At 49.0% G+C, this 26,238-nt stretch overlaps 2 protein-coding genes and 1 long non-coding RNA gene across 4 annotated transcripts in view; 1 reads left to right on the plus strand and 2 right to left on the minus strand.

Moving 5' to 3' along the window:
- Window positions 1–2,211, plus strand: part of flt4 (fms related receptor tyrosine kinase 4) — a 193,546-nt gene extending 191,335 nt beyond the window's left edge. The window contains exon 30 of one of the 2 annotated variants that reach the window (XM_036970533.1): window positions 1,317–2,211. In XM_036970533.1, coding sequence (XP_036826428.1) covers window positions 1,317–1,509 — 193 coding nt within the window. In that variant the 3' untranslated portion in view covers window positions 1,510–2,211. Of the gene's footprint in view, window positions 1–1,313 lie in introns of both variants that reach the window. The other variant, XM_036970532.1, reaches the window with a different exon arrangement.
- A 3,978-nt stretch (window positions 2,212–6,189) lies between these two features.
- On the minus strand, window positions 6,190–7,554 carry LOC118946081. Its single transcript, XR_005041265.1, has 4 exons — window positions 7,383–7,554; window positions 6,776–7,310; window positions 6,449–6,667; window positions 6,190–6,268 (listed from the first exon to the last, which is right to left on the minus strand). It is a non-coding gene; the product is annotated as an uncharacterized LOC118946081 (long non-coding RNA).
- A 1,628-nt stretch (window positions 7,555–9,182) lies between these two features.
- The window catches only part of LOC110504351, a 76,661-nt gene continuing 59,605 nt past the window's right edge, over window positions 9,183–26,238 (minus strand). Inside the window, exons 4-10 of the mRNA XM_036970534.1 lie at window positions 21,524–21,608; window positions 18,730–18,855; window positions 15,609–15,713; window positions 12,778–12,898; window positions 10,548–12,531; window positions 9,884–10,213; window positions 9,183–9,811 (exon numbers count right to left, since the gene is read on the minus strand). Of these exons, the coding sequence (XP_036826429.1) occupies window positions 12,146–12,531; window positions 12,778–12,898; window positions 15,609–15,713; window positions 18,730–18,834 (717 nt within the window). The 5' untranslated portion in view covers window positions 18,835–18,855; window positions 21,524–21,608 and the 3' untranslated portion in view covers window positions 9,183–9,811; window positions 9,884–10,213; window positions 10,548–12,145. The remainder of the gene's footprint in view (window positions 9,812–9,883; window positions 10,214–10,547; window positions 12,532–12,777; window positions 12,899–15,608; window positions 15,714–18,729; window positions 18,856–21,523; window positions 21,609–26,238) is intronic.

Raw genomic sequence — 26,238 nt, forward strand, 5'->3', positions numbered from 1 at the left:
CCTCTCCCCTCCCCTCCTCTCCTCTCCCCTCCCCTCCTCTCCCCTCCTCTCCTCTCCTCTCCTCTCCCCTCCCCTCCCCTCCTCTCCTCTCCCCTCCTCCCCTCTCCCCTCCTCTCCCCCCTCCTCTCCTCCTCTCCCACCTCCTCTCCCCTCCCCTCCTCTCCTCTCCCCTCCCCTCCTCTCCCCTCCTCTCCTCTCCTCTCCCCTCCTCCCCTCTCCCCTCCTCTCCCACCTCCTCTCCCCTCCTCTCCCCTCCTCTCCTCTCCTCTCCCCTCCTCCCCTCTCCCCTCCTCTCCCACCTCCTCTCCCCTCCCCTCCTCTCCTCTCCCCTCCCCTCCTCTCCCCTCCTCTCCTCTCCTCTCCTCTCCCCTCCCCTCCTCTCCTCTCCCCTCCTCCCCTCTCCCCTCCTCTCCCCCCTCCTCTCCTCCTCTCCCACCTCCTCTCCCCTCCCCTCCTCTCCTCTCCCCTCCCCTCCTCTCCCCTCCTCTCCTCTCCTCTCCCCTCCTCCCCTCTCCCCTCCTCTCCCACCTCCTCTCCCCTCCTCTCCCCTCCTCTCCTCTCCTCTCCTTTCCCCTCCTCCCCTCTCCCCTCCTCTCCCACCTCCTCTCCCCTCCCCTCCTCTCCTCTCCTCCCCCTCTCCTCTCCTCCCCTCTCCTCCCCTCTCCTCCCCTCTCCCCTCCTCTCCCCTCCCCTCCTCTCCCCTCCTCTCCTCTCCTCTCCCCTCCTCCCCTCTCCCCTCCTCTCCCACCTCCTCTCCCCTCCTCTCCCCTCCTCTCCCCTCCTCTCCTCTCCTCCCCTCTCCTCCCCTCCTCTCCCCTCCTCTCCTCTCCTCTCCCCTCCTCCCCTCTCCCCTCCTCTCCCACCTCCTCTCCCCTCCCCTCCTCTCCCCTCCTCTCCTCTCCTCTCCCCTCCTCCCCTCTCCCCTCCTCTCCCACCTCCTCTCCCCTCCTCTCCTCTCCTCCCCCTCTCCTCTCCTCCCCCTCTCCTCTCCTCCCCTCTCCTCCCCTCTCCCCTCCTCTCCCCTCCCCTCCTCTCCCCTCCTCTCCTCTCCTCTCCCCTCCTCTCCTCTCCCCTCCTCCCCTCTCCCCTCCTCTCCCACCTCCTCTCCCCTCCTCTCCCCTCCTCTCCCACCTCCTCTCCCCTCCTCTCCCCTCCTCTCCTCTCCTCCCCTCTCCTCCCCTCCTCTCCTCTCCTCTCCTCTCCCACCTCCTCTCCCCTCCCCTCCTCTCCCCTCCTCTCCTCTCCTCCCCTCTCCTCCCCTCTCCCCTCCTCTCCCACCTCCTCTCCCCTCCCCTCCTCTCCTCTCCCCCCAGTAGTACAGAGCGCCTGGTGGTGGTAGAGTCCAGCGGTAGCTCCGTTAGTTCCAGACACCGACCAGCCTTCCTCTCCCAGCTCTCTGGCCAGACCTTTTACAACAACGAGTATGGTCAGCTGTCAGAGGAGGGCAGGGTCCTGGACTTCTTCTCCTCCCCTGATGATACACGCTGCCTCGCATCCTCCAACCTGTGATGTTATCATCTCAGTGGGATAGCCCCTCCCCCTCCAACCTGTGATGTCATCATTATCACCATCTCAGTGGGCTAGCCCCTCCCCCTCCAACCTGTGATGTCATCATTATCATCATCTCAGTGGGCTAGCCCCTCCCCCTCCAATGTCATCATTATCTTCATCTCAGTGGAATAGCCCCTCCCCCTCCAATGTCATCATTATCACCATCTCAGTGGGCTAGCCCCTCCCCCTCCAACCTGTAATGTTATCATCTCAGTGGGCTAGCCCCTCCCCCTCCAACCTGTGATGTCATCATTATCATCATCTCAGTGGGCTAGCCCCTCCCCCTCCAACCTGTGATTGATTACAGTGGGTTCTAACAGTTTGGAATCCTAACTGAATATTGCTGCTTCACTATTTTTCAAGAAAGTAGCAATATTAATTTTCGATTCCAATCTTGCTAGCCACAAGGGTTGGGAGTATGTTGTAGTATACTCAATTCCCTGTGTGTCACTCCTTCCCCTCTTCATGGCCTGGTGGCCCATATTGGACTGAGCCGTCTGTGCCTGCAGTTCTCTATCCAACCACTGGGTGGCAGTAGTATGTCAAACCCAAAGTATTTTATGTCAACCACAGTTCAGATTTGTATCTTTATACAGAGTAAGCTTCTTTTGTTTATTTGTACAAAAATATGAAAATAAAAAAGGCAATATATCTTCTTTAGTCATGTCTCATGTTATTTTGTTAATAATAATTATGATTGCGATATGGGAAGTGTCCAAATTACAGTATGTGAGTCTGATCTGTTACATCTCATGATTAGGTCACTGTAGAGTGAGGAGGAGTGTTCAGAGAATGGACTGGATGTAATATATGAAGACCAGAGATTTAATGTATGAAGACCAGAGATGTAATATATGAAGACCAGAGATGTAATGCATGCTGGTGACTTAATGTCTCTCCTCCAGATGATTTAACTGGCTCACACAGGTCTGTGTTGGTATCACTCTACTGGCATCTCTCAAGTGTGCATCCCAAATGGCACCCTATTCCCCACTGAGTGCACTACTTCTGACCAAGACCCTTGGGACTCTAGGGAAAAGTAGTGCACTTTATAGGGAATAGAGTGCCAAGTGGGACAGAACAAAGGTAGAGGAGCAACCATGCACCTGACTGAAGGAGGGATGAGGGAGAGAATAAAAGGAGTCATCAACGATAGCATTTTGACAAAGATGACTGAGTAAAAGCCTCTTGACATAATGTGGTCTCAGCTGAGATAGGACAGAACAACGGAGATCAACGACATGTGGTCTCAGATATCTGCAGTCAGCTAAACAATTACTCCCTTTATCAGTGAGGGGCGTAGGACTGGTGACTAAGATGAGGTGACAGTGTAAAACAACCCAGACACAGCGAGCTACATGTGGACTGAATCAGGGAGCTGAACCCAGACACAGCTAGCTACATGTGGACTGAATCAGGGAGCTGAACCCAGACACAGCCAGCGAGCTACATGTGGACTGAATCAGGGAGCTGAACCCAGACACAGCTAGCTACATGTGGACTGAATCAGGGAGCTGAACCCAGACACAGCTAGCTACATGTGGACTGAATCAGGGAGTTGAACCCAGACACAGCGAGCTACATGTGGACTGAATCAGGGAGCTGAACCCAGACACAGCGAGCTACATGTGGACTGAATCAGGGAGCTGAACCCAGACACAGCCAGCGAGCTACATGTGGACTGAATCAGGGAGCTGAACCCAGACACAGCCAGCGAGCTACATGTGGACTGAATCAGGAAGCTGAACCCAGACACAGCGAGCTACATGTGGACTGAATCAGGGAGCTGAACCCAGACACAGCCAGCGAGCTACATGTGGACTGAATCAGGGAGCTGAACCCAGACACAGCTAGCTACATGTGGACTGAATCAGGGAGTTGAACCCAGACACAGTGAGCTACATGTGGACTGAATCAGGGAGCTGAACCCAGACACAGCGAGCTACATGTGGACTGAATCAGGGAGCTGAACCCAGACACAGCTAGCTACATGTGGACTGAATCAGGGAGCTGAACCCAGACACAGCCAGCGAGCTATATGTGGACTGAATCAGGGAGCTGAACCCAGACACAGCAAGCTACATGTGGACTGAATCAGGGAGCTGAACCCAGACACAGCCAGCGAGCTACATGTGGACTGAATCAGGGAGCTGAACCCAGACACAGCTAGCTACATGTGGACTGAATCAGGGAGCTGAACCCAGACACAGCTAGCTACATGTGGACTGAATCAGGGAGTTGAACCCAGACACAGCGAGCTACATGTGGACTGAATCAGGGAGCTGAACCCAGACACAGCGAGCTACATGTGGACTGAATCAGGGAGCTGAACCCAGACACAGCCAGCGAGCTACATGTGGACTGAATCAGGGAGCTGAACCCAGACACAGCCAGCGAGCTACATGTGGACTGAATCAGGGAGCTGAACCCAGACACAGCGAGCTACATGTGGACTGAATCAGGGAGCTGAACCCAGACACAGCGAGCTACATGTGGACTGAATCAGGGAGCTGAACCCAGACACAGCTAGCTACATGTGGACTGAATCAGGGAGCTGAACCCAGACACAGCGAGCTACATGTGGACTGAATCAGGGAGCTGAACCCAGACACAGCTAGCTACATGTGGACTGAATCAGGGAGCTGAACCCAGACACAGCCAGCGAGCTACATGTGGACTGAATCAGGGAGCTGAACCCAGACACAGCGAGCTACATGTGGACTGAATCAGGGAGCTGAACCCAGACACAGCCAGCGAGCTACATGTGGACTGAATCAGGGAGCTGAACCCAGACACAGCTAGCTACATGTGGACTGAATCAGGGAGCTGAACCCAGACACAGCTAGCTACATGTGGACTGAATCAGGGAGTTGAACCCAGACACAGCGAGCTACATGTGGACTGAATCAGGGAGCTGAACCCAGACACAGCGAGCTACATGTGGACTGAATCAGGGAGCTGAACCCAGACACAGCCAGCGAGCTACATGTGGACTGAATCAGGGAGCTGAACCCAGACACAGCCAGCGAGCTACATGTGGACTGAATCAGGAAGCTGAACCCAGACACAGCGAGCTACATGTGGACTGAATCAGGGAGCTGAACCCAGACACAGCCAGCGAGCTACATGTGGACTGAATCAGGGCGCTGAACCCAGACACAGCTAGCTACATGTGGACTGAATCAGGGAGTTGAACCCAGACACAGCGAGCTACATGTGGACTGAATCAGGGAGCTGAACCCAGACACAGCGAGCTACATGTGGACTGAATCAGGGAGCTGAACCCAGACACAGCTAGCTACATGTGGACTGAATCAGGGAGCTGAACCCAGACACAGCCAGCGAGCTATATGTGGACTGAATCAGGGAGCTGAACCCAGACACAGCGAGCTACATGTGGACTGAATCAGGGAGCTGAACCCAGACACAGCGAGCTACATGTGGACTGAATCAGGGAGCTGAACCCAGACACAGCCAGCGAGCTACATGTGGACTGAATCAGGGAGCTGAACCCAGACACAGCTAGCTACATGTGGACTGAATCAGGGAGCTGAACCCAGACACAGCCAGCGAGCTACATGTGGACTAAATCAGGGAGTTGAACCCAGACACAGCGAGCTACATGTGGACTGAATCAGGGAGTTGAACCCAGACACAGCGAGCTGCATGTGGACTGAATCAGGGAGCTGAACCCAGACACAGCCAGCGAGCTACATGTGGACTGAATCAGGGAGCTGAAGTCAACACTGCAAGGTTAACACTCGTAGAACATAGAACTACAATGGGCTCCAGTTCTGTGTGTGGACTGAAGTCAACATTACCACTCCTCGGCAGAGTGGACCTATAGAACTACAATGGGCTCCAGTTCTGTGTGTGGACTGAAGTCAACATTACCACTCCTCGGCAGAGTGGACCTATAGAACTACAATGGGCTCCAGTTCTGTGTGTGGACTGATGTCAACATTACCACACCACGGCAGAGTGGACCTATAGAACTACAATGGGCTCCAGTTCTGTGTGTGGACTGAAGTCAACATTACCACTCCTCGGCAGAGTGGACCTATAGAACTACAATGGGCTCCAGTTCTGTGTGTGGACTGAAGTCAACATTACCACTCCTCGGCAGAGTGGACCTATAGAACTACAATGGGCTCCAGTTCTGTGTGTGGACTGATGTCAACATTACCACACCTCGGCAGAGTGGACCTATAGAACTACAATGGGCTCCAGTTCTGTGTGGGGACTGAAGTCAACATTACCACACCTCGGCAGAGTGGACCTATAGAACTACAATGGGCTCCAGTTCTGTGTGTGGACTGAAGTCAACATTACCACACCTCGGCAGAGTGGACCTATAGAACTACAATGGGCTCCAGTTCTGTGTGTGGACTGAAGTCAACATTACCACACCTCGGCAGAGTGGACCTATAGAACTACAATGGGCTCCAGTTCTGTGTGTGGACTGAAGTCAACATTACCACTTCTCGGCAGAGTGGACCTATAGAACTACAATGGGCTCCAGTTCTGTGTGTGGACTGAAGTCAACATTACCACTCCTCGGCAGAGTGGACCTATAGAACTGCAATGGGCTCCAGTTCTGTGTGTGGACTGAAGTCAACATTACCACTTCTCGGCAGAGTGGACCTATAGAACTACAATGGGCTCCAGTTCTGTGTGTGGACTGAAGTCAACATTACCACTCCTCGGCAGAGTGGACCTATAGATGGGCTCCAGTTCTGTGTGTGGAGTGGACCTATAGATGGGCTCCAGTTCTGTGTGTGGAGTGGACCTATAGATGGGCTCCAGTTCTGTGTGTGGAGTGGACCTATAGATGGGCTCCAGTTCTGTGTGTGGAGTGGACCTATAGATGGGCTCCAGTTCTGTGTGTGGAGTGGACCTATAGAACTACAATGGGCTCCAGTTCTGTGTGTGGACTGAAGTCAACATTACCACTCCTCGGCAGAGTGGACCTATAGAACTACAATGGGCTCCAGTTCTGTGTGTGGACTGAAGTCAACATTACCACTCCTCGGCAGAGTGGACCTATAGAACTACAATGGGCTCCAGTTCTGTGTGTGGACTGAAGTCAACATTACCACTCCTCGGCAGAGTGGACCTATTGATGGGCTCCAGTTCTGTGTGTGGAGTGGACCTATAGATGGGCTCCAGTTCTGTGTGTGGAGTGGACCTATAGATGGGCTCCAGTTCTGTGTGTGGAGTGGACCTATAGAACTACAATGGGCTCCAGTTCTGTGTGTGGACTGAAGTCAACATTACCACACCTCGGCAGAGTGAACCTATAGATGGGCTCCAGTTCTGTGTGTGGACTGAAGTCAACATTACCACACCTCGGCAGAGTGGACCTATAGATGGGCTCCAGTTCTGTGTGTGGACTGAAGTCAACATTACCACACCTCGGCAGAGTGGACCTATAGATGGGCTCCAGTTCTGTGTGTGGACTGAAGTCAACATTACCACACCTCGGCAGAGTGGACCTATAGATGGGCTCCAGTTCTGTGTGTGGACTGAAGTCAACATTACCACACCTCGGCAGAGTGGACCTATAGATGGGCTCCAGTTCTGTGTGTGGACTGAAGTCAACATTACCACACCTCGGCAGAGTGGACCTATAGATGGACTCCAGTTCTGTGTGTGGACTGAAGTCAACATTACCACTCCTCGGCAGAGTGGACCTATAGATGGGCTCCAGTTCTGTGTGTGGACTGAAGTCAACATTACCACACCTCGGCAGAGTGGACCTATAGATGGGCTCCAGTTCTGTGTGTGGAGTGGACCTATAGATGGGCTCCAGTTCTGTGTGTGGAGTGGACCTATAGATGGGCTCCAGTTCTGTGTGTGGACTGAAGTCAACATTACCACACCTCGGCAGAGTGGACCTATAGATGGGCTCCAGTTCTGTGTGTGGACTGAAGTCAACATTACCACACCTCGGCAGAGTGGACCTATAGATGGGCTCCAGTTCTGTGTGTGGACTGAAGTCAACATTACCACGCCTCGGCAGAGTGGACCTATAGATGGACTCCAGTTCTGTGTGTGGACTGAAGTCAACATTACCACTCCTCGGCAGAGTGGACCTATAGATGGGCTCCAGTTCTGTGTGTGGACTGAAGTCAACATTACCACACCTCGGCAGAGTGGACCTATAGATGGGCTCCAGTTCTGTGTGTGGAGTGGACCTATAGATGGGCTCCAGTTCTGTGTGTGGAGTGGACCTATAGATGGGCTCCAGTTCTGTGTGTGGACTGAAGTCAACATTACCACACCTCGGCAGAGTGGACCTATAGATGGGCTCCAGTTCTGTGTGTGGACTGAAGTCAACATTACCACACCTCGGCAGAGTGGACCTATAGATGGGCTCCAGTTCTGTGTGTGGACTGAAGTCAACATTACCACACCTCGGCAGAGTGGACCTATAGATGGACTCCAGTTCTGTGTGTGGACTGAAGTCAACATTACCACTCCTCGGCAGTGGACCTATAGATGGGCTCCAGTTCTGTGTGTGGACTGAAGTCAACATTACCACACCTCGGCAGAGTGGACCTATAGAACTACAATGGGCTCCAGTTCTGTGTGTGGACTGAAGTCAACATTACCACACCTCGGCAGAGTGGACCTATAGAACTACAATGGGCTCCAGTTCTGTGTGTGGACTGATGTCAACATTACCACACCTCGGCAGAGTGGACCTATAGAACTACAATGGGCTCCAGTTCTGTGTGGGGACTGAAGTCAACATTACCACACCTCGGCAGAGTGGACCTATAGAACTACAATGGGCTCCAGTTCTGTGTGTGGACTGAAGTCAACATTACCACACCTCGGCAGAGTGGACCTATAGAACTACAATGGGCTCCAGTTCTGTGTGTGGACTGAAGTCAACATTACCACACCTCGGCAGAGTGGACCTATAGAACTACAATGGGCTCCAGTTCTGTGTGTGGACTGAAGTCAACATTACCACTTCTCGGCAGAGTGGACCTATAGAACTACAATGGGCTCCAGTTCTGTGTGTGGACTGAAGTCAACATTACCACTCCTCGGCAGAGTGGACCTATAGAACTGCAATGGGCTCCAGTTCTGTGTGTGGACTGAAGTCAACATTACCACTTCTCGGCAGAGTGGACCTATAGAACTACAATGGGCTCCAGTTCTGTGTGTGGACTGAAGTCAACATTACCACTCCTCGGCAGAGTGGACCTATAGATGGGCTCCAGTTCTGTGTGTGGAGTGGACCTATAGATGGGCTCCAGTTCTGTGTGTGGAGTGGACCTATAGATGGGCTCCAGTTCTGTGTGTGGAGTGGACCTATAGATGGGCTCCAGTTCTGTGTGTGGAGTGGACCTATAGATGGGCTCCAGTTCTGTGTGTGGAGTGGACCTATAGAACTACAATGGGCTCCAGTTCTGTGTGTGGACTGAAGTCAACATTACCACTCCTCGGCAGAGTGGACCTATAGAACTACAATGGGCTCCAGTTCTGTGTGTGGACTGAAGTCAACATTACCACTCCTCGGCAGAGTGGACCTATAGAACTACAATGAGCTCCAGTTCTGTGTGTGGACTGAAGTCAACATTACCACTCCTCGGCAGAGTGGACCTATTGATGGGCTCCAGTTCTGTGTGTGGAGTGGACCTATAGATGGGCTCCAGTTCTGTGTGTGGAGTGGACCTATAGATGGGCTCCAGTTCTGTGTGTGGAGTGGACCTATAGAACTACAATGGGCTCCAGTTCTGTGTGTGGACTGAAGTCAACATTACCACACCTCGGCAGAGTGAACCTATAGATGGGCTCCAGTTCTGTGTGTGGACTGAAGTCAACATTACCACACCTCGGCAGAGTGGACCTATAGATGGGCTCCAGTTCTGTGTGTGGACTGAAGTCAACATTACCACACCTCGGCAGAGTGGACCTATAGATGGGCTCCAGTTCTGTGTGTGGACTGAAGTCAACATTACCACACCTCGGCAGAGTGGACCTATAGATGGGCTCCAGTTCTGTGTGTGGACTGAAGTCAACATTACCACACCTCGGCAGAGTGGACCTATAGATGGGCTCCAGTTCTGTGTGTGGACTGAAGTCAACATTACCACACCTCGGCAGAGTGGACCTATAGATGGACTCCAGTTCTGTGTGTGGACTGAAGTCAACATTACCACTCCTCGGCAGAGTGGACCTATAGATGGGCTCCAGTTCTGTGTGTGGACTGAAGTCAACATTACCACACCTCGGCAGAGTGGACCTATAGATGGGCTCCAGTTCTGTGTGTGGAGTGGACCTATAGATGGGCTCCAGTTCTGTGTGTGGAGTGGACCTATAGATGGGCTCCAGTTCTGTGTGTGGACTGAAGTCAACATTACCACACCTCGGCAGAGTGGACCTATAGATGGGCTCCAGTTCTGTGTGTGGACTGAAGTCAACATTACCACACCTCGGCAGAGTGGACCTATAGATGGGCTCCAGTTCTGTGTGTGGACTGAAGTCAACATTACCACACCTCGGCAGAGTGGACCTATAGATGGACTCCAGTTCTGTGTGTGGACTGAAGTCAACATTACCACTCCTCGGCAGAGTGGACCTATAGATGGGCTCCAGTTCTGTGTGTGGACTGAAGTCAACATTACCACACCTCGGCAGAGTGGACCTATAGATGGGCTCCAGTTCTGTGTGTGGAGTGGACCTATAGATGGGCTCCAGTTCTGTGTGTGGAGTGGACCTATAGATGGGCTCCAGTTCTGTGTGTGGACTGAAGTCAACATTACCACACCTCGGCAGAGTGGACCTATAGATGGGCTCCAGTTCTGTGTGTGGACTGAAGTCAACATTACCACACCTCGGCAGAGTGGACCTATAGATGGGCTCCAGTTCTGTGTGTGGACTGAAGTCAACATTACCACACCTCGGCAGAGTGGACCTATAGATGGACTCCAGTTCTGTGTGTGGACTGAAGTCAACATTACCACTCCTCGGCAGTGGACCTATAGATGGGCTCCAGTTCTGTGTGTGGACTGAAGTCAACATTACCACACCTCGGCAGAGTGGACCTATAGAACTACAATGGGCTCCAGTTCTGTGTGTGGACTGAAGTCAACATTACCACTCCTCGGCAGAGTGGACCTATAGATGGGCTCCAGTTCTGTGTGTGGACTGAAGTCAACATTACCACACCTCGGCAGAGTGGACCTATAGATGGGCTCCAGTTCTGTGTGTGGAGTGGACCTATAGACGGGCTCCAGTTCTGTGTGTGGACTGTTGCCACTAAAGTACAAATCAAACAAATACGTCTGTATAAAAAAATGTTTAAAAAATAATAATAGTGTCAGTTTTATGCAACACGTTTTCACTGGCTTGGAATATTCCAGGCCGATTGGGTAAGGACAGCGAGTAACTAGATCAGTCTCTAAAAGGAAGGCGCCTGAATAGTCTGAGGTCAGTGCTTGTCTGTTGTCATGAGGAAGTAGGAACTAGAACACCGCGGTTGCTAAGGTAACTTTACTGGTAGTACAACGGGTTGTTTCAGTGATGGCACGTCATCGGATTCTTTCATAACAGGAACATGTCTGACCTAGTCCAGAAATACCAGTTTTAACAAAGACTTCAATGGCCTTCATCTTAGTTGGCATGGTAGCGATGAGACCATCGATAAAGTACATCTTGACGGAATCCCAAATGGCACCCTATTCCCTGTGTAGTGCACTACTTTGATGATAGCTTTACGGGCCCTGGTCTAAAAGTCATGCACTACATTGGCGATAGAAGGGCTATATCCCAAATGTCACCCTAACTAAAAACAGTTCCCTCCTTTCCCACAGAAACCCAGTAACAAGGTCAAACGGATAATACCGAATTGTTATCCTTTTCAAATCAAAAGAACACAACACATTTACATACAGTGTAAAATATAATACTAAACTAAGAAAATACTATTCTTTTGGCAAAAATAAGACATCCAAATCCTTTAAAAATTCACAGAAAGAAAAACAAAATGGGTGAAAGCAACAACAATGTCAGAACAGAAGGATGAGACACGGACACTGAACAGACAGTCAGTCACAATGCATTTTGGGAAACATTCTAGAAAAAGGAGAGGAGGCGGGGCAGAAAACACTGACCACTGATTGGCAACGTTGTTGCTGGTCTATAATTCAGCCAATACCGTGACAGATTCAGCATTAAGAAAACCCTGGTTCAGTCAACATTGAAAACAACATTTACAGAACGCTGAAAATACATTTGTGAGACACGACATGGGCTTCACAAACCTAAAGGCACAACTTGTGATGTTCCTACAGTCGACCCCATCCATCCCGTTGTCATATGGGGAAATATAAGGCCAGTATCTCAATTGTATAAAGTCTTGTCTCCTTGTCTCCTTTCCTTAATCTGCTAGGACAGATGAAGGAATGAATGCCTCAGTGGGTAGAGCATGGCACTTCTAATACCAGGATGGTGGGTTCGATTCCCGTTGGGGCCTCCCATAAAGAAAATGTGTACCATGAATGCTTTGGAAAAGACCGTCAGCTAAATGGTATATATTATTATTATTCTAGCAGGTGAAGGAGAGGAAGCCTGTAGACTATTGAGATACACCCTTCTGGATGTTAGAAATACGTTTCATGGGGGCGTAGTGATACGTCCTCGGGACAGCGTAGTGATACGTCCTCGGGACAGCGTAGTGATACGTCCTCGGGACAGCGTAGTGATACGTCCTCGGGACAGCGTAGTGATACGTCCTCGGGACAGCGTAGTGATACGTCCTCGGGACAGCGTAGTGATACGTCCTCGGGACAGCGTAGTGATACGTCCTCGGGACAGCGTAGTGATACGTCCTCGGGACAGCGTAGTGATACGTCCTCGGGACATCTTTCCTATCTGGATCTTCTTCCAGGCCTCGGAGGCTGTGAATATACAGGAGTCTATGATGCCTGCTACCGTGAACGTCCCCCCGATGATAGCACAGATCTGGAGGGGAGAGGGGGGACAGGTCAGGAGTTAGGGTTTAACCGGGATGTGGACATGAAGCTAGGGTTAGCGGTTAAGGGTTAAGGGTTAGGGGTTAAGGGTTGGGGTTAGGGTTAAGGGTTAGGGGTAAGGGTTGGGGTTAAGGGTTGGGGTTAAGGGTTGGGGTTAAGGGTTGGGGTTAGGGGTTAGGGTTAAGGGTTTAGGGTTAAGGGTTAGGGGTTGGGGTTAAGGGTTAGGGTAACATACCGTAGTTATGAACCGGTAAAGGGGTTGTCTCTTCTCTGTGTACTTGACTGATTGGACTGAGGTCATAGCGATACCAGATAGCTGGGATAATCCTTCCTGTGTGGCTATAGGCTACGTACTCCTGTAGGGGCGGGACAGAGAGAGAGAAGACATGTTTACTGGTTGGTTACAATCTGTAATGTTATTATAGGCTACGTACTCCTGTAGGGGCGGGACAGAGAGAAGACATGTTTACTGATTGGTTACAATCTGTAATGTTATTATAGGCTACGTACTCCTGTAGGGGCGGGACAGAGAGATGACATGTTTATTGTTTGGTTACAATCTGTAATGTTATTATAGGCTACGTACTCCTGTCGGGGCGGGACAGAGAGAAGACATGTTTACTGATTGGTTACAATATGTAATGTTATTATAGGCTACGTACTCCTGTAGGGGCGGGACAGAGAGAAGACATGTTTACTGATTGGTTACAATATGTAATGTTATTATAGGCTACGTACTCCTGTAGGGGCGGGACAGAGAGAAGACATGTTTACTGATTGGTTACAATATGTAATGTTATTATAGGCTACGTACTCCTGTAGGGGCGGGACAGAGAGAGAGAAGACATGTTTACTGGTTGGTTACAATCTGTAATGTTATTATAGGCTACGTACTCCTGTAGGGGCGGGACAGAGAGAAGACATGTTTACTGATTGGTTACAATCTGTAATGTTATTATAGGCTACGTACTCCTGTAGGGGCGGGACAGAGAGATGACATGTTTATTGTTTGGTTACAATCTGTAATGTTATTATAGGCTACGTACTCCTGTCGGGGCGGGACAGAGAGAAGACATGTTTACTGATTGGTTACAATATGTAATGTTATTATAGGCTACGTACTCCTGTAGGGGCGGGACAGAGAGAAGACATGTTTACTGATTGGTTACAATATGTAATGTTATTATAGGCTACGTACTCCTGTAGGGGCGGGACAGAGAGAAGACATGTTTACTGATTGGTTACAATATGTAATGTTATTATAGGCTACGTACTCCTGTAGGGGCGGGACAGAGAGAAGACATGTTTACTGATTGGTTACAATATGTAATGTTATTATAGGCTACGTACTCCTGTAGGGGCGGGACAGAGAGAAGACATGTTTACTGATTGGTTACAATATGTAATGTTATTATAGGCTACGTACTCCTGTAGGGGCGGGACAGAGAGAAGACATGTTTACTGATTGGTTACAATATGTAATGTTATTATAGGCTACGTACTCCTGTAGGGGCGGGACAGAGAGAAGACATGTTTACTGATTGGTTACAATATGTAATGTTATTATAGGCTACGTACTCCTGTAGGGGCGGGACAGAGAGAAGACATGTTTACTGGTTGGTTACAATATGTAATGTTATTAGCATAACGTGTTTTTATCTTTGATGTTTTTTTAAACTGTTGTCGTCTTTGACTAAGTCTCTCTTGAAAAGTCCAGATAACTCCTAGATAATGTCGCTGTTCTCCATGTTGTACACACACACACACACACACACACACACACACACACACACACACACACACACACACACACACACACACACACACACACCACCTTAGAGGAGCATGGCATGAACACATCCACACCAGGAACTATCTCCACTGGCCAGAGAACAGCTTCCACAAAGCTGAGAACGATCTGAGAGACAAAGCAAGAAGGACCTTCTATGCCCTCAAAAGGAACATTAAATTCAACATACCAATTAGGATCTGGCTAAAAATACTTAAATCAGTCATAGAGCCCATTGCCCTTTATGGTTGTGAGGTCTGAGGTCCACTCACCAACCAAGACTTCACAAAATGGGACAAACACTACATTTGGAAACAATATCCTCCGTGTACAACGTAGAACACCAAATAATGCATGCAGAGCAAAATTAGGCCGATACCCACTAATGATCAAAAATGATCAGAAAAGAGCTGTTAAATTCTACAACCACCTAAAAGGAAGCGATTCCCAAACCTTCCATAACAAAGCCATCACCTACAGAGAAACTAACCTGGGGAAGAGCCCCCTAAGTAAGCTGGTCCTGGGGCTCTGTTCACAAACACAAACACACCCCACAGAGCCCCAGGACAACAGCACAACTAGACCCAACCAAATCATGAGAAAACAAAAAGAGAATTACTTGACACATTGGAAAGAATTAACAAAAAAACAGAGAAAACTAGAATACTATTTCTCTAAACAGAGAGTACACAGTGGCAGAATACCTGACCACTGTGACTGACCCAAACTTAAGGAAAGCTTTGACTATGTACAGACTCAGTGAGCATAGCCTTGCTATTGAGAAAGGCCGCCGTAGGCAGACATGGCTCTCAAGAGCCCACAAAATGAGGTAGGAACTGAGCTGCACTTCCTAACCTCCTGTCCAACGTATGACCATATTAGAGAGACATATTTCCCTCAGATTACACAGACCTACAAAGAATTTGAAAACAAACCCGATCTTGATAAACTCCCATATCTACTGGGTGAAATACCAGTGTTGCATCACAGCAGCAAGATTTGTGAGCTGTTGCCACAAGAAAAGGGCAACCAGTGAAGAACAAACACCATTGTAAATACAACCCATATTTATTTATTTGTATTTTCCCTTTATTTTAACTATTTGCACTTCATTACAACACTGTATATAGACATAATGACATTTGAAATGTCTCTGTTCTTTAGAAACTTCTGTGAGTGTAATGTTTACTGCTCATTTTTATTGTTTATTTCACTTCTGTTTATTATCTACTTCACTTGCTTTGGCAAAGTAAACATGTTTACAGAACTGTACTGACCAGTGGTTTCTCCCCGAAGGCCAGTTTGTGTATGAGGTGTGTCATTTCAGGGCTCTGGGGCTGGGCTGTGGCGCTGTGGGTCGACACGTAGAAGTTACCTGGTACCTGGAGGGAGAGCACAACAACATAACCATACAGAGATGAGTAGGACACAGACTTTATATAACCCAGGAGTCCTGATACACAGCTAGTTGGAAGATCATTCAGTTCAGTAGAAAGTTCATCAGATAATCAAAGTACCACTGGATTGTGACGACAGTTAGAACTTGTTAGAAGCTCTGCTGACGTCAAACCGTATCCCAGAGGAGACAGGAGAGGAGACAGGAGAGGAGACAGGAGAAACACGCAGGAGAGGAGACAGGAGAGGAGACAGGAGAGGAGACAGGAGAAACACGCAGGAGAGGAGACAGGAGAAACACGCAGGAGAGGAGACAGGAGAGGAGACAGGAGAGGAGACAGGAGAAACACGCAGGAGAGGAGACAGGAGAAACACGCAGGAGAGGAGACAGGAGAAACACGCAGGAGAGGAGACAGGAGAGGAGACAGGAGAGGAGACAGGAGAAACACACAGGAGAGGAGACAGGAGAGGAGACAGGAGAGGAGACAGGAGAGGAGACAGGAGAAACACGCAGGAGAGGAGACAGGCCTCGAAATCTTCTGCTCTGATCAACCCATATTACAGTCACACCAAAGATATGTCTTCCAACCTCCCGTGATCCAGATTCACTATAAAGATCTCATATTTAGTATGAGACATTGAAATCAGTGGCCAAGTTAGTCAATGAGGTTAAATGTGAAAATCCTTCACAATGGTGCCAACAGTCTGAAAAGAAAAAGCTGTCGTTCTGATGTCCCTTCACTACATCGACAGACAGGCCAATCACCTCTGGGAAAGAACACGGAGCGGCCAATCACCTCTGGGAAAGAACACGGAGCGGCCAATCACCTCTGGGAAAGAACACAGAGCGGCTAATCACCTCTGGGAAAGAACACGGAGCGGCCAATCAGATATAACAGGGGTCTCTCTGGGTAACTGGAGCTTTCTCAGGGTTCAGTGACGGTTGTGTGTGCAAACTGGAAAATCTATCTCAAGTCACCTGTGGTTTTGTTAGCTGTCAAATCAAATCAGATGTTATTGGTCACATACACATGGTTGGCAGATGTTATTGGTCACATGGTTAGCAGATGTTAATGCGAGTGTAGCGAAATGTTTGTGTTTCTAGTTCCGACAGTGCAGTAATATCTAACAATTTCACAACAACTACCTTATAAACACAAGTGTAAAGGGGTGAATGAGAATATGTACATATAAATATATGGATGAGTGATGGCCGAGCGGCATAGGCAAAATGCAGTAGATGGTATAAAATACAGTATATACACATGAGATGAGTAATGTAGGGTATGTAAACATTATTAAAGTGGCATTATTTAAAGTGACTAGTGATACATTTATTACATTGGGTGCTGTAGGTGTCCTGGAGGGCAGGTAGTTTGCCCCCGGTGATGCGTTGTGCTCTCCTCTGGAGAGCCTTACGGTTGGGGGCGGAGCAGTTGCCATACCAGACGGTGATACAGCCCGACAGGATGCTGTCAATTGTGCATCTGTAAAAGTTTGAGGGTCTTAGGTGACAAGCCAAATTTCTTCAGCCTCCTGAGGTTGGTGCATGGCCACGCAGTCATGGGTGAACAGGGAGTACAGGAGAGGGCTGAGAACGCACCCTTGTGGGGCCCCAGTTTTGAGGATCAGCGGGGTGGAGATGTTGTTTCCTACCTTCCCTACCTGGGGGCGGCCTGTCAGAAATTCCAGGACCCAGTCGAGACCCCACCCTGTGTAGTCGAAGAACAGCCTTCTGACGTGTCCAGATGGGATAGGGTTAGGGCAGTGTGCAGTGTGATGCCGATTGCATCGTCTGTGGACCTGTTGGGGCAGTAAGCAAACTGAAGTGGGTCTAGGCTATCAGGTGGGGTGGAGGTGATCTGGTCCTTGACTAGTATCTCATGATGACAGAAGTGAGTGCAATGGGGCGATAGTCATTTAGTTCAGTTACCTTAGCTTTCTTGGGAACAGGAACAATGGTGGCCATCTTGAAGCATGCTGAGACAACAGACTGGGATAGGGATTGGTTGAATATGTCCGTAAACACACCAGCCAGCTGGTCTGCGCATCCTCTGAGGACACGACTAGGGATGCCGTCTGGACCGGCAGACTTGCGAGGGTTAACACGTTTAAATGTTTTTCTCACATTGGCCACGGAGAAGGAGAGCCCACAGGTTTTGGTAGCAGGCCGTGTCAGTGGCACTGTATTGTCCTCAAAGCGAGCAAAGAAGTTGTTTAATTTGTCTGGGAGCAAGACGTCGATGTCTACAACGGGGCTGGTTTTCTTGTTGTAATCCATGATTGACTGTAGACCCTGCCACATACGTCTCGAATGCTGCCATCAATCCAAGGTTTCTGGTTAGGGAAGTTTTTAATGGTCACAGAGGGTACAACATCTCCAATGCACTTGCTAATAAACTTGCTCACCAAGTCAGCATGTACATTCATGTTATTGTCTGAGGCTATCCGGAACATATCCCAGTCCACGTGACTGAGGCAATCTTGAAGCGTGGAATCCGATTGGTCAGACCAGTGTTGTATTGACCTGAGCACGGGCGTTTCCTGTTTTAGTTTCTGTCTATAGGCTGGGAGCAACAAAATGGAGTCATGGTCAGATTTGCCCAAAGGGCTTTGGATGCATCGCGGAAGTTTGAGTAGCAATGATCCAGAAAGCTCATTGTGCATTCGATATGCTGATAGAACCATACTTCCTAAATTCTTGGCTTTGTTAAAATCCCCAGCTACAATAAACGCCACCTTTGGATGTATGGTTTCCAGGTTACATAGAGTCCAGTGAAGTTCTTTCTGGGCCGACGAGGGATCTGTTTGGGGAGGGGGGGGGGGGGGGGGGGGGGTTGACATCTCTTTATAATAATTCTTCCCTGCTGTATGTAATAAGACTCGAGGTTTTCTGGGCTAACAATGTAAACTAATAACTGCATCGTTTTTTTAAAGGACCATCTCTGTCGGCGCCATCTTGATCAGAGGTCTGTGTAGTGGGGGTCAGCAGTGTCTCCTTACTTTGTTAATAGTGAACTCTCCCTCGAAGCGACAACCATACCCATGGTTGAGACGAACCTTCATGGGGTTGTCTATGTGCCCCACCTCATGATGACCTGATCTCATCCTGGATATCAAGACCCACCACTGGAGAGGAGAGAGAGAGAGAGAGGACAACGGTGGTCAGATCATTTCTGCTAACACTCTCGCTTTCTCTCAGTCTTGATCTCTCTCCTGGCACATAGGCAGACAGGGGGTCCTTAAATAGGATCCTCTATGGGGTGATGGATACAGAAGAGAGAGGGGGTCTGGTGTCTATCCACATGCAGAGCGACCTTCGACTTTTGGTATTTCAGACGATAAGTTTAAAACCATCTGCTGCAACGCTCCTAAATTACAACCCGGATCAAAATGCAGTATGGATATAGATATAGCTGCGTGTTTGTAAGCTAGAGGCCTAGACAAAAGTCAACTCTCTCCATTTCAGATTTCTAAATAGATATTTAAAAATAGGGTCGAGAGAATGAGGTCATTCAGATTTCTCTTCATATGCTGGTAAAGGAGAAAAGTCAGATGCACATTTAAGGAAGTAGAGAATGCTGTAATTTATAGAGAGACATCTAGAAGGCTGGAGAATAACAATAACTTCTATATCAGTCTTAATATTTCACAACGTCCCAAAATAGAGGATGAATACTGAATAGTGTGATGTCATGCCCCAATTCCCTTCTTGGTCTCTTTCTTTCTCTTCTATGTAAGGCCAGTACAGACCCCCTCAGAGAAACATGATGAGGAGGATTATATTCATCCTGTGTTATTCCATGAAGTCAAAGATCTTGGCTTGTTTTAGTATCTGTGAGGGAGGAGGGGATGGAAGATACAATATAACCGAAGAAGAAGAGCATATGTAATACTGAGAGATTAGAGCCGTACGTCGTTACTCATCGATTTAATATGACTTTTATTAATGTTGTTCCTCTCTGCGTTGTTGGGACCGTAAGAAAGCATTTCACATTTATTCTACACCTGTTGATTATGAAGCATGTAACAAATCTAATTTGACATTAGGGACAGTGTTTAGTTGTGGCCTAAAGTGTTGAGTGTATATTGTTCACACAGCATGAGGTCTCAGTTACCAATTTACTATGATGATTTACCTGGTTGTTTACCAGCACTCAGACAGTAGTCATTACCTGAGAATAACATACTGCATCCCAAATGGAGCCCTATTCCCTACATAGTGCACTACTTTAGACCAGAGCAGGACTGACTCATTACCAGAGCAGTCTACTCCCCACAGAGCAGTCTACCCCACCACAGAGCAGTCTACCCCACCACAGAGCAGTCTACCCCCAACAGAGCAGTCTACCCCACCACAGAGCAGTCTACCCCACCACAGAGCAGTCTACCCCACCACAGAGCAGTCTACCCCCCACAGAGCAGTCTACCCCCCCACAGAGCAGTCTACCCCCAGTGATTCCATATGTATATGGGGTGGCAGCTTTTCAGGTGCAGGGTTGAGTGACAGGGTGGTCACCGGCTAGTGATGGCCATTTAACAGTGATGGGCTTGAGATAGAAGCTGTTTTTCAGTCTCTTAGTCCCGGCTTTGATGCACCTGTACTGACCTCGCCTTCTGGATGGTAGCGGGGTGAACAAGCCGTGGCTCGAGTGGTTGATGTCCTTGATGATCTTTTTGGCCTTCCTGACATCGGGTGCTGAAGTTGTCCTGGAGGGCGAGTAGTTTTCCCCCGGTGATGCGTTGGTCACTCTCTGGAGAGCTTTGCGGTTGCAGGCAGTGCAGTTGCCGTAGCAGACGGTGATACAGCCCGACAGGATGCTCTCAATGGTGCATCTGTAAAAGTTTGTGAGGGTTTTAGGTGACAAGCCAAATTTCTTCAGCCTCCTGAGGTTGAAGAGGCGCTGTTCCACCTTCTTCACCACGCTGTCTGTGTGGGCAGACCATTTCAGTATGTCTGTGATGTGTACAACGAGGAACTTGAAGCTTTTCACCTTCTCCACTACTGTCCAGTTGATGGGAATAAGAGGGTTTTCCCTCTGCTGTTTCCAAAAGTCCACGATCAGCTCTTTCGTTTTGTTGACGTTGAAGGAGAGGTTATTTTCCACCACTACACCAGGGCCCTCACCTCCTCCCTATAGGGTGTCACGTCATTGTTGGTAATCTTGCCTACTACCGTTGTGACGTCAGCAAACTTGATGATTGAGTTGGAGACGTGCATGGTCATGGGTGAACAGGGAGGACAGGAGAGGGCTCAGAACGCACCCTTGTGGGGCCCCAGTGTTGAGGATGGATGGGGCTGAGCAGGATCGGCGAAGGGGAGGTGTTGTTTCCTACCTTCCTACCGGTTATGTTAATGGTCAAAACAAATGTGCTTTTCTTTTCAAAAACAAGGAAATTTCGATGTAACCCCAAACTTTTTTAACTGTAGTGTGTATATATATCTATCACATTGGATAATCATCTGTTATTACCATCCGAACTAATCCGTTTTTGACTATCATACAATTTGCACCAATAGATCCACAGACAATGCAATCGCCATCATCACTTCCCCGGGCCCTGGGTCTGAACCCCGCCCAACTGGATCCTGGACTTCCTGTGGGCAGCTTCATTAAATAGTACCGCAAACACCAGTGTCAACATCAACGGTGAAGAGGTGACTCCGGGATGCTGGTCTTCTGGGCAGACCATATCGGCAAAATATAATAAAGATGTACATTGTGTATAAGTTAGTACATTCAGACAGTAATACAGTACATAACAGTGGATATGAATGAATGCATAATATACTCACAATCACAGCAAACTGGATGTTCAAACTCAGATCAATCTTCCCACCACTGTTCTTATCAGGGTCGTCCACACACAGCTCGTTAACACTGGGGGGGAGATCAGACACAGAGAGAGAGACAGAGACAGAGACAGAGAGAGGCAGAAAGGGATAGAGAGGCAGAAAGGGAGAGAGAGAGAGGCAGAAAGGGAGAGAGAGAGAGAGGCAGAAAGGGAGAGAGAGAGAGAGGCAGAAAGGGAGAGAGAGAGAGAGACAGAAAGGGAGAGAGAGAGAGAGAGAGAGAGGCAGAAAGGGAGAGAGAGAGAGAGGCAGAAAGGGAGAGAGAGAGAGAGGCAGAAAGGGAGAGAGAGAGAGGGGCAGAAAGGGAGAGGGAGAGAGAGGCAGAAAGGGAGAGTGAGAGAGAGGCAGAAAGGGAGAGAGAGAGAGAGAGGCAGAAAGGGAGAGAGAGAGAGAGAGGCAGAAAGGGAGAGAGAGAGAGAGAGGCAGAAAGGGAGAGAGAGAGAGGCAGAAAGGGAGCGAGAGAGAGGCAGAAAGGGAGCGAGAGAGAGGCAGAAAGGGAGCGAGAGAGAGGCAGAAAGGGAGCGAGAGAGAGGCAGAAAGGGAGCGAGAGAGAGGCAGAAAGGGAGAGAGAGAGAGGCAGAAAGGGAGAGCGAGAGAGGCAGAAAGGGAGCGAGAGAGAGGAAGAAAGGGAGCGAGAGAGAGGCAGAAAGGGAGCGAGAGAGAGGCAAAAAGGGAGCGAGAGAGAGGCAGAAAGGGAGAGAGAGAGAGGCAGAAAGGGAGAGAGAGAGAGGCAGAAAGGGAGAGGGAGAGAGGCAGAAAGGGAGCGAGAGAGAGGCAGAAAGGGAGAGAGAGAGAGGCAGAAAGGGAGAGAGAGAGAGGCAGAAAGGGAGAGAGAGAGAGGCAGAAAGGGAGAGAGAGAGGCAGAAAGGGAGAGAGAGAGAGGCAGAAAGGGAGAGAGAGAGAGGCAGAAAGAGAGAGGCAGAAAGGGAGAGAGGCAGAAAGAGAGAGAGAGAGGCAGAAAGGGAGAGGCAGAAAGGGAGAGAGAGGCAGAAAGGGAGAGAGAGGCAGAAAGGGAGAGAGAGGCAGAAAGGGAGAGAGAGATGCAGAAAGGGAGAGAGAGATGCAGAAAGGGAGAGAGAGATGCAGAAAGGGAGAGAGAGATGCAGAAAGGGAGAGAGAGATGCAGAAAGGGAGAGAGAGATGCAGAAAGGGAGAGAGAGATGCAGAAAGGGAGAGAGAGATGCAGAAAGGGAGAGAGAGATGCAGAAAGGGAGAGAGAGATGCAGAAAGGGAGAGAGAGATGCAGAAAGGGAGAGAGAGAGAGGCAGAAAGGGAGAGAGAGGCAGAAAGGGAGAGAGAGATGCAGAAAGGGAGAGAGAGATGCAGAAAGGGAGAGAGAGATGCAGAAAGGGAGGGAGAGATGCAGAAAGGGAGGGAGAGATGCAGAAAGGGAGAGAGAGATGCAGAAAGGGAGAGAGAGATGCAGAAAGGGAGGGAGGCAGATTGTTAGACTTCTACATTTACAGTGCATTCAGACCATTTGACTTTTTCCACGTTTTGTTACATTACTTTATTCTAAAATTGCTTAAATAAAAACTTATCCTCAATTGACACACAATACCCCATAATGACAAAGAGAAAACAGGTTTAGTCATTTTTGGAGAAAAAAAACAAAAACACCTTTTTTACATAAGTATTCAGACTATGAGACTCAAAATTGAGCTCAGGTGCATCCTGTTTCCATTGATCATCCTTGAGATGTTTCTACCACTTGGAGTCCACCTGTGGTAAAGTCAATTGATTGGACATGATTTGGAAAGGCATCGAAGGAATTGTCCGTAGAGCTCAGAGACAGGATAGTGTTGAAGCACAGATCTGGGGAAGGGTACCAAAACATTTCTGCAGCATTGAAGCTCCCCAAGAATACAGTGGCCTCCATCATTCTTAAATAGAAGAAGTTTGGAACCACCAGGACTCTTCCTAGAGCTGGTCGCCCGGCCAAACTGAGCAATCAGGGGAGAAGGGTCTTGGTCAGGAAGGTGAACAAGAACCCAATGGGCACACCGACAGAGCTCCAGAGTTCCTCTTTGGAGATGGGAGAACCTTCCAGAAGGACAACCATCTCTACAGTACCCCACCAATCAAGCCATTATGGTAGAGGGGCCAGACGGAAGCCACTGCTCAGTAAAAGGCACATGACAGCCCGCTTGGAGTTTGCCAAAAGGCACCTAAAGGACTCTCAGACCATGAAAAACAAGATTCTCTGGTCTGATCAAACCAAGATTGACCTCTTTGGCCTGAATGCCAAGCATCATGTCTGGAGGAAACCTTGCAAAATCCCGACGGTGAAGCATGGTGGTGGCAGCATCACTATGGTGAAGCATGGTGGTGGCAGCATCATGCAGTGGGAATGTATTTCAGTGGCAGGGACTGGGAGACTAGTCAGGATCGAGGGAAAGATGAACAGATCAGAGTACAGAGATCCTTGATGAAAACCTGCTCCAGAGCGCTCAGGACCTCACACTGGGTTGAAGGTTCACCTTCCAACAGGACAATGGTCCTGAGCACACAGCCAAGACAACGCAGGAGTAGCTTTGGGACACATTTCTGTCCTTGAGTGGTTCAGCCTGAGCCAGGACTTGAACATCTCTGGAGAGACCTGTAAATAGTTGTGCTGTGACCCTTCCCATCCAATCTGACAGAGCTTGAGAGGATCTGCAGAGAAGAAGAATGGGAGAAACTCTCCAAATACAGGTGTGACAAGCTTGTAGCGTCATACCCAAGAAGACTCGGGGCTGTAATCGCTGCCAAAGGTGCTTCAACAAAGTGCTGAGTAAAGAGTCTGAATACTATGTGACAGTTTTGCAACAAACAAAAAAAAAATTATTTTAATTTAATTGTTTTATTTCACCTTTATTTAACCAGGTAGGCTAGTTGAGAACAAGTTCTCATGTACAACTGCGACCTGGCCAAGATAAAGCATAGCAGTGTGAACAGACAACACAGAGTTACACATGGAGTAAACAATTAACAAGTCAATAACACAGTAGGAAAAAAAAGAGAAAAAAAGAGTCTGTATACATTGTGAGAAAAAGGCATGAGGAGGTAGGAGAATAATTACAATTTAGCAGGGGGATGAGGTAGGTAAATTGGGTGGGCTATTTACCGATAGACTATGTACAGCTGCAGCGATCGGTTAGCTGCTCAGATAGCAGATGTTTAAAGTTGGTGAGGGAGATAAAAGTCTCCAACTTCAGCGATGCAATTCGTTCCAGTCACAGGCAGCAGAGAACTGGAACGAAAGGCGGCCAAATGAGGTGTTGGCTTTAGGAATGATCAGTGAGATGCACCTGCTGGAGCGCGTGTTACGGGTGGGTGGTGCCATCGTGACCAGTGAACTGAGTTAAGGCGGAGCTTTACCTAGCATGGACATGTAGATGACCTGGAGCCAGTGGGTCTGGCGACGAATATGTAGCGAGGGCCAGCCGACTAGAGCATACAGGTCGCAGTGGTGGGTGGTATAAGGTGCTTTAGTAACAAAACGGATGGCACTGTGATAAACTGCATCCATTTTGATGAGTATAGTATTGGAGGCTATTTTGTAAATGACATTGCCGAAGTCAAGGATCAGTAGGATGGTGAGTGAAGGAGGCTTTGTTGCGAAATAGAAAGACGACTCTAGATTTGATTTTCGATTGGAGATGTTTGATATGAGTCTGGAAGGAGAGTTTACAGTCTAGCCAGACACCTAGGTATTTATAGTTGTCCACATATTCTAGGTCGGAACCGTCCAGGGTGGTGATGCTAGTCGGGCGTGCGGGTGCAGGCAGCGAACGGTTGAAGAGCATGCATTTGGTTTTACTAGCGTTTAAGAGCAGTTGGAGGCCATGGAAGGAGTGTTGTATGGCATTGAAGCTCATTTGGAGGTTAGATAGCACAGTGTCCAAGGAAGGGCCAGAAGTATACAGAATGGTGCCGTCTGCGTAGAGGTGGATCAGGGAATCGCCCGCAGCAAGAGCAACATCATTGATATATACAGAGAAAAGAGTCGGTCCGAGAATTGAACCCTGTGGCACCCACATAGAGACTGCCAGAGGACCGGACAGCATGCCCTCCGATTTGACACACTGAACTCTGTCTGCAAAGTAGTTGGTGAACCAGGCAAGGCAGTCATTAGAAAAACCGAGGCTACTGAGTCTGCCGATAAGAATATGGTGATTGACAGAGTCGAAAGCCTTGGCCAGGTCGATGAAGACGACTGCACAGTACTGTCTTTTATCGATGGCGGTTATGATATCGTTTAGTACCTTGAGCGTGGCTGAGGTGCACCCATGACCAGCTCTGAAACCGGATTGCACAGCGGAGAAGGTACGGTGGGATTCGAGATGGTCAATGATCTGTTTGTTGACTTGGCTTTTGAAGACCTTAGATAGGCAGGGCAGGATGGATATAGGTCTGTAACAGTTTGGGTCCAGGGTGTCTCCCCCTTTGAAGAGGGGGGTGACTGCGGCAGCTTTCCAATCCTTGGGGATCTCAGACGATATGAAAGAGAGGTTGAACATGCTGGTAATAGGGGTTGCGACAATGGTGACGGATAGTTTCAGAAATTCAGGGTCCAGGTTGTCAAGCCCAGCTGATTTGTACGGGGCCAGGTTTTGCAGCTCTTTCAGAACATCTGCTATCTGGATTTGGGTAAAGGAGAAGTTGGGGAGGCTTGG

Source organism: Oncorhynchus mykiss, chromosome 31 (assembly GCF_013265735.2).
Source record: "Oncorhynchus mykiss isolate Arlee chromosome 31, USDA_OmykA_1.1, whole genome shotgun sequence".
NCBI lineage: Eukaryota > Metazoa > Chordata > Actinopteri > Salmoniformes > Salmonidae > Oncorhynchus > Oncorhynchus mykiss.